The following is an 8,728-nucleotide window of genomic DNA, read 5'->3' on the forward strand; positions in this document are numbered from 1 at the left end:
TCTAAAATCCAAGATGGCTAAAAAAAAAAGTCTTATCACACCCCTTAGGAGTTCTTAGGCACCATGTACGCTTTCAAAAATACCTCCGACTTCCGATGATACACATAAAAACATACTTGTTTTGACAAAATTTAATTTTTTTCTGAAAGTGCATCTACATAATATTAAATTATGAGAAAAGAAGTCATGCACTGACAGTATAAAATAGTTTTACACTGTCAACCAATCACAACCATGCATCCAATTACACTCCATTTTTATTTTAAAAAACTTTTAATGACATTTTATTAATTTTTTATTAGTTGAATGCGTAAAATAAATTTACACTGACAGTGTATAAATATTATTCTCTTAAATTATTTTGAAATTTTCTCAATTTAAAATAATTTTATAGATCCACCTCCGAAAAAAACATAATTTTGACCACATGATAAATGTCATTTTATAAATCTTGCACAGAGGATTTTTAAGAAAAATGACGGATAGATGAGAAGTCGTTTATGTGGAATAAACCAATCAGAAAAAGTTTCCATTTTCAAATTTATTCTTGCAAAAAAGTGCTTATATCAATAAAAGTGCTTATTTATATCAACAGAAGCGAAAACAGGTTTTTGCAGTTCAGCGGGTACACCTTTAATCAGATTTCAAATCTTCCTATATATTGTAGCAGAAAAACTCGAGGTATCTCCCGATTGATAAACCCTAATTGTAATTCAAATTAAAGTTAAGTTATTGTTGGCGTTCCTTTTCACTGCCCCATCATTCATTTTCAAACACACCCCACATGTTTGATAAAATGCCTGCTACATGTATTCAAACACACTCCACATGTTTGATAAAATGCATCTTCTATTTGTTTATGACAACGAGCATTGTGGGTGAAACTTAACTTATGAATGTTGTCTTTTACTATTTTATGTGACAGGTAATTGTCGTAATGGTGGGCTGTTTCCCTTCAACGCCCAAGAATCTGGCAATCACCATTGCATGTTCCCTCTCTGGAGCTGTCCTTTTTGCTGTTGGGATTCACTTTTCTTATGTCAATGTTGAACCCCAACGAGCCCGAACTATGGCTCGCGATAAATTTGTCTTAGATACCTTGAGAAAGAAGTATGGTTACATTCCTCCATCCGAGGTCCGAAGTATGGCTCGCACTGATTCTCAAAAAGAAAATAGCTGAATCAGACTTTGGGATTAAAAGTTACTTATGGGGGTGCTGTTGAATGCTAAAAGCTTTGGTTTTTCATTCTTGCTCCTTTGTATGCTTTATCACTAATGTACACAACCATAATTTAAATGTTCTTAGTGTTACCTTCATCATGTGAGCTTTTACAATGGGCATAGTTGCTCTTTTATCAAATATGTGTTAGGGTTACAGTCTGTTTTAAAGATTTTTTAGTTGATAATGAAATAGTTGCAATGGTATTGGAGGCATCAAATCGATAGTGTTTGATTGAACTTTTCTAATGAAATATCTCACTAATTGACTAATGCTGCTATTTCATTTCTGTTGAACTTATTAAGGCCTTTCTGTGCTAGTTTTTGTATTAGAATGGAGGAAGAATAAAAAGATGATATAGTTCTGTCAGTTGAGATATAATTGATTATTTTTTTATTCTTCTTATTTTCTTTCTAATAAAGCTTAGGATGTGGCAATTTGTAAAGTATTACAGGTGGTGGCTGAAAGTCTTTCTCTAACACAACATAAAATTGATAGTGTTTGATTGAAGTTTTCTAATGAAATATCTAATCCCACTAATTGACTAATGCCTCTATTTCATTTCTGTGTTAGTTTTGTATTTGAATGGAGAAAACATGCGTTCTTCTCAATGTAACTAGAGACATGCCTTCAGGTTGAGTAAATTGGAATGTGTGTCAAATGTAAACCCGTTACACATACATAATATAACTGGGTGGTAAGTATTGCTTCTATCATCATGGTTCATGCAGCAGGATAAAGTGGAAATGAGAATGTCCCCTTTAGCCTGCACAGTAAAGAATACAATAAACAAATTTGATGGGAGGAAGAAAAAAAAGAAAGATGCTTTAGTTCTGTCAGTTGAGATATAATTGGTCATTCTCTGATTCTCATGTTCTTTCATGTAAAGCTTAGGATGTGACAATTTGCAAAGTAGTATTACAGGTGGTGGCTGAAATTCTTTCTCTAACGAAACTTTCTGACCAAAGGATTCACTTAACTCATCCACAGCATCACTTCTATCAGATGTAAAGAAATGCAGTGGTATCTTCTTTGGAATACTGCATATGAGAGACCCGGTTGGCCATTCTCTAATACTCTTCTGCTCAACTTGCCGCTTTACCTGCTTCCAGATTTCATGGCAACTAAAATGCTTTGCTGAATTAGCAGGTTATCTCGTGTTCTTAAACTACTACTGACAACCTTAATGTTAGAAAGCCGAGTGGAAAATTTTATGATTTGGTGTTACAGCATGTTGTATTGGCTGGTGACATTAACCACTATTGCATAATTCATTTTACTGACTTACTCACAAAATCAGAAGGTACTTGTCTTGCACAGAAATTGCTGTTTTTTAATTTTGTTTTATCTGATAACAATCAATAGAATATTGGCTAACTAATGCAAAAACCCAAAATGATTAATGGTATATTCTTTAAGCTTTTCCAACATAGAGAATTCCACTAACGCAAACGTTCATTCTTCTAGTTTATTATGTGATCATTTGAAGTTAAAGCTTTCAGCCCCTGCAGTTTTATATGTCTACATATTTCAGCTGGTTTGTTTTCTCTCTAACATCGAGTTGAGTTGCTGAATCAATTTGAAGTTGACCGCATATTATGTTAAATTATTAATGTTCAGGTCTGTATAGCATCTCGCTACCTTCAAAACCAAATTGTTTCAAATTATGTATTTGACATTGTTAATTCTTGTGCATGCATCCAACTTAAACCTTATATTTCACAGGTACCCTGCATGTATTTCATTATGAGTTATATATTCTCACACATACGATATGCCATTGCTATCCTTTTTGTGTGGATAATTATATCTCATATTAGTTGGATTTCAAGAAACTCTAATTATAGAGAAAGTCTCAAGACTGAAAGAGCATATACAAATGTACATACTTATACTTATGTAATTTGGAATTCAATATATTTTTTCCATGAAAGAGGGAAAGTAACACTCTTCAAATTTCGGACAAGTACAATAGTCGGTTCGACAAGTCTATCATTCGCGATTGAATGTGTCTTTTTTTTATATTTGTAAAAGTCTAACCAACTCTACTTATGGTAAAGGTACTGAAAAGCTTGTTTCTTTACAATTATGTTGTTTTCCTTTCAAGTTTTAGTATTTGTCCCTCCATGTTTCAGTTTTGTTTTCTTTGATATATTTTTGATTTACAAATAAAAGATTCAAACAATGAACTGAAAATAATATTTATTCACTTCATAAAATAGCAAACAATGGTACGAAATCTTTATTTTATTCTGATAACATTAGTAGCCCTTTTACACTATTTTGTAATCATGAATTAAATGACCCATAATCTGATATCATACGAGAAATTCAAATCAAATAAACACCGACAAAATTAAGCATGAGTCCTTTTGAAAGTTTACTCCTAATATTTTTGAATTCATATTTAATATTCTCTTTGGCCATTATTATAAAAAAAGTTATTCTTAAATTTATAGAATAATCATTGTATCTCATGTATATAATAGTTCAAAAACATTGATTATTTAATGTATGTAAAAAGTAAAAATTTTCATATAATAAAGACCAGTGTGAAAAAAAATTTAATTGGTTTCCATTACTGCCCTCTGTTTGTAGTCAAAGTAGTACCATAGGACATAAATTGTAACCACACGTTTTAATGTTCACATTCTTTGAACTAGTTGTCTTGTAGGTAGCTTGATATTTATTTGCTAGATTCCCATTTAGTGGATAGCAGGCAACTTCCTTTATTCATCATAGATGCTGCGCTTAACAAAGCTCTTGGAATACAAACATTGGAGCAGTACATCTTCATCCCACAAAACAACAATAATCAGAGCTCAACTCATATGGCGGAAGTGGCAGTGTCATTAGTTATTGATCAACTACTTCCACTGTTAAAGAAAGAAGCCAAGCTGTTGAGAGGTATTCACAAAGAGTTTGAAGATATTAAAGATGAGCTTGAAAGTATTCAAGCATTCCTTAAGGATGCTGATAAAAGAGCTTCAACAGCTGAAGGAGTCAAAACATGGGTGAAACAAGTTAGGGAAACAGCTTTTCGCATTGAAGATATCATTGATGATTATTTGATTCATGTCGGACAGCAGCCTCCTCATCCTGGATGTGTATTTTTACTCCATAAACTCAAAGCTATCATCCCTCGCCGCCAGATAGCGTCTGAGATTCAAGACATTAAGTTATCTGTTTGCGGGATCAAGGAAAGAAGTGAAAGATATGGCTTCCAACATTCCTTAGAACAAGGATCAAGCAATTCTCGGGAAAGCCAGAATTCCAAATGGCATGATCCACGAATGGCTGCTCTTTACATTGAGGAAGCCGATGTTGTGGGCTATGAACCACAAAGAGATGGGTTGATTGATTGGTTGGAAAAAGGAAGAGATGAGCGCACCGTGGTGTCTGTAGTTGGAATGGGAGGGCAAGGTAAAACCACTCTTGCCAAGAAAGTTTTTGAAAGCAAGAATGTCATTCGACACTTTGATTTCCGTGTATGGATCACCGTGTCTCAATCATATAGTGTTGAAGGGTTGTTAAGGGACATGTTGCTAAACTTTTACAAACAAAAACGAGAAGATCCTCCCGAGGATATTTTTCAAATGGATCGAGGATCATTGACGGGTGAAGTGAGAAACTGCTTGCAGAAAATAAGGTACGCTGTCGTGTTTGATGATGTTTGGAGTGAACATTTTTGGGATGATATTGAATTTGCGGTAAGTGATAATAAAAATGGAAGTAGGATATTTATCACAACAAGAAAACTAGATGTTGCAATGTCTTGTAAAAAATCTTCTTTTGTTGAAGTGCTTGAGTTGCAACCTTTAACTCAAGAACAATCTTTCGAGCTGTTCAATAAGAAGGCATTCAAATTTGACTATGGTGGGTATTGTCCAAAGGAGCTGAATGATATAGCTTATGAAATTGTTAGAAAATGCAAGGGATTACCACTAGCAATTGTTGCCATTGGTGGTGTTTTGTCTGCAAAAGAGAAAAACGTTTTTGAGTGGCAGAAATTTAACGAAAATCTAAGCTTAGAGCTACTGAAAAGTACTCATTTAATTGGGATACAAGAAATTTTAGGTTTAAGTTATGATGATTTGCCTTACCATCTCAAGTCGTGCTTGTTGTATTTTGGAATATATCCACAAGATTATGAAGTTAAAACAAAGACAGTGATTCAACAATGGATAGCTGAAGGGTTTGTGAAGGAGGAAAGGGGGATGACTTTGGAAGAAGTTGCAGAAGGATATTTAACAGAGTTGATCCATAGAAGCTTAGTGCAATTATCTTCGGTTAGAATTGATGGTAAAGTTAAGGGTTGTCGTGTTCATGATCTAATACGCGATATGGTCCTAAAAAAATTCGAGGATTTAAACTTTTGCAAGCATATTATTGAAGACGAACAATCATCCTTAAGTGGAACAGTTCGGCGCCTATCAATAACAACCTCATCTGATGATTTCATTGAGTGTACTGAAACATCACATATTCGGTCAATACTTGTTTTTACAAATGAAGAACCAAATATATACTTTTTGAGGAGATTTCCTACAAAATACACACGCTTAAAGGTTCTTGATTATAAATTTTCGCGATTGTTGTATGTTCCTAAAGAGTTGGGAAGTATGGTTCATTTGAAGTATTTAAGCTTGGGGTATATAACAGCAGGTAAAATCCCAAACTCCATAGGCATGCTCCGGAACCTAGAGACCTTGGATCTAAGGGCTGCTAATGTTAATGAGTTGCCAAAAGAGATTAGCAAGCTTAGAAAGCTAAGACACCTTATCGGCTCCGGACTATCTTTGATTCGATTAAAGAATGGTGTTGGAGAGATGACATCCTTACAGACACTATGTTATGTTAATTTAGGTATGGATGGAGCTGTAGAGGTGATTAAAGAGTTAGGAAAGCTGAAGCAGATGAGAGAAATAGGGCTGCTTAATGTTCGTAGAGAAGATTACAACGTTCTATCTTCTTCGATCGCTGAAATGAAACACTTGGAGAAATTACATGTTAAACTAAGTTCTACAGCTAGCAATGAATTCAGTGATTTGAATTTGATTTCACCGCCGAGTAAGCTTAGAAAACTTACACTACGCGGGAGGCTAGAGAAGTTGCCAGAGTGGATTTTAGAGCTTGAAAATCTTGTTGTGTTGAGGTTGAAGCTCTCGTGTTTAACTAAAGATCCAATGGAATCCCTTAACAGTTTGCAACACTTGTTGATTCTCTCTATAGGTGTCGGTGCGTATGGAGGTTCAAATTTGCATTTTCAAGATGGATGGTTTCAGAAACTAAAGGAAATGGATGTTGGATCTTCGAACGAATTGAATGAGATTGTTATCGATAAAGGAGCACTGCCTTCTCTGAAAAAGCTCCAGTTATACGGACTCCCCGGACTGAAGAATATACCGTCTGGCATCCAACACTTGGAGAAGCTCGAAGTTCTCCATTTTCGGAGTATGCAAGTTGATTGTTTGCAACAAAGTTCTTCTGAGGATTGGAATTGGATTATGGAACATGTGCCCCTTGTAGAAATTTCTCCAGTTGATTTCATATAAATTATAGGATTATTTGCTGTTGTTTAATAATAAAATGGTGTATTCAAATGTATATATCAATAAGTATAGGTCTCAAAAATATGTACATAATATTGTAACATAAATTTAAGAATATGAAATCAAGAAAGATGCATTCAAAACTTAATGATAATGCATTCAGAACTCAATGTATGGTGATAATAAACCTGTTTCTTTTGGGCTGCTTAATAAAACTATTTTTCATTTGTTCTTTTTCGAATCGTCCATGCACAGATATCACCATGTATGTTCTTCAGCACATGCCTAAATTATTATTACACTTTCAAAATGTACTTTCTTTAGGCATAATTCTTTGCAATACTCTTTTAACTTTTTGAAACTTAACATTTCTCATAATATTTCAGATGTTCCTATTGGACATGAATATTAAAATTCAATGTGGAATGCACTTCAAACTCCTGTTATGTATTGTTATCCTGGAAGCATAAAAATAATTCCTACCAATGACAATCAAGGAATTAACTTACGACATTAACTATAAAAAATATGTCTAGTCTTCGTCAGGGAGATATAAATTCAAATATTTTTACTAATCTTTGGTATCTACTTTAGTGGTGTGCAAAAATATGGTTAATTGAACCACATACCTAAACTGAATTGCATTGAACCGTAAAAAATTTAGAATTTTCTTTACCCACCTCCTTACTTTCTTGGTCACCCCTGGTGAAATCTCCAAAATACCCCCTGTTTCGGAAATGCATTTCCGAAACCACCTTTTTTTTTTTTTTAAAAAAGGTGGATTCGGAAATGTATTTCCGAAAAAGTGTTTTTTGATGAAAAAAACTGATTTCGGAAATGTATTTCCGAAATAATGTTTTTTTCCAGAAAATAGGTGAATTCGGAAGTGCATCTCCGAATTCACCCCCCTTGGAAGATTTCGGAAATGTACTTCTAAAATAAGGTCTGGACAGAAGAAAAATAACAAACAACAGCGATTCAATTTATTTAACGGATGAAGATTACATCGATCACGTTACATAAGATTAAAGTTACATATTGTTAAACACGGGTAGGTGAGGATGAGTCAACATTTTGATAACGTCGGCCCCTGATCTTTGAAGTTTCACATCCAACTCGATCGGACCCTTCGAAGAAAATCGGTCAAAAGTTGTCCACAAAACCGCTAAATCTACGTCGTTCTTGATCTCAAAAGGTGTGAACTTAACGTCTCCGTCGTCGTTAAGCGATGGCGAGCAGTACTCGAGCTTGACAATCTTTCGATTTTCCGGATATTGCAATAGCGTGTTGAGCGACGTTATCAAGTCCGCAAACGGCGTGTCGCGCGAGAAGCGGAATTGGAACGACATCGGGTAGCCACTGGTGAAGTAGACGAATGCAAGGTGGGGGTAGGTTTGTGTCATTTGTGTTTTGTAGTGTGAAGAGGATGAAGAAGAGTGTGTTGTATTTATAGACTTATTGGAGTAATAATGACCCAACAAACCTTATCCTGCATTCAGTGAAAGTTTCGGAAATGAACTTCCGAAAATGGTTTGAAAACATGTATATTTCGGAAGTTTATTTCCGAATTATGCAGAAACAGAGGTGAATTTTGCATTTTGTGTGAATTTTGCATAAAATAGGCATAAAATAGGCAATGACAACATAAAACATACTTATATTATATATATATATATATATATATATATATATATATATATATATATATATATATATATTGAATCGGTCCAATTTTACATGGTAAACGACAATACATACAAAAAAGACACGCACCGGTCATTACAAACAAAAAACGGCCCGGTAAAAACTAAAATTCGCCGAACCAATCGGTGGCGCCTAAATCTAAAATAGGTATGTTCTTCGACCGCTCTCTATTTTGCTCACGCTCTTGGCTCATCATTTCTTCAAACTCCGCCATTCTTGAAACGAAAGGATCCGACCAAGTCTCCGCCTCATT

The 8,728-nt window shown here is 34.5% G+C and overlaps 1 protein-coding gene and 1 long non-coding RNA gene across 2 annotated transcripts; both read left to right on the top strand.

Annotated features, from left to right (window-relative positions):
• The first annotated feature begins 458 nt into the window (after positions 1 to 458).
• Positions 459 to 3,514, top strand: LOC131611551 (uncharacterized). The gene is made up of 3 exons (XR_009286984.1): positions 459 to 681; positions 926 to 2,839; positions 2,945 to 3,514. It is a non-coding gene; the product is annotated as an uncharacterized LOC131611551 (long non-coding RNA).
• A 214-nt stretch (positions 3,515 to 3,728) lies between these two features.
• On the top strand, positions 3,729 to 6,971 carry LOC131609167 (disease resistance protein RPM1-like). Its single transcript, XM_058880825.1, has one exon. The coding sequence runs from the start codon at positions 4,051 to 4,053 to the stop codon at positions 6,772 to 6,774; it is 2,724 nt and encodes a 907-aa protein (XP_058736808.1). The 5' UTR covers positions 3,729 to 4,050; the 3' UTR covers positions 6,775 to 6,971.
• The last annotated feature ends 1,757 nt before the right edge of the window (positions 6,972 to 8,728 follow it).

Source organism: Vicia villosa, linkage group LG6 (assembly GCF_029867415.1).
Source record: "Vicia villosa cultivar HV-30 ecotype Madison, WI linkage group LG6, Vvil1.0, whole genome shotgun sequence".
NCBI classification, from domain to species: domain Eukaryota; kingdom Viridiplantae; phylum Streptophyta; class Magnoliopsida; order Fabales; family Fabaceae; genus Vicia; species Vicia villosa.

What these genes read in the sequence shown, in the direction of transcription:
- LOC131609167 (XM_058880825.1), top strand. Translation starts at nt 4,051, where the DNA reads ATGGCGGAAGTGGCAGTGTCATTAGTTATTGATCAACTACTTCCACTG.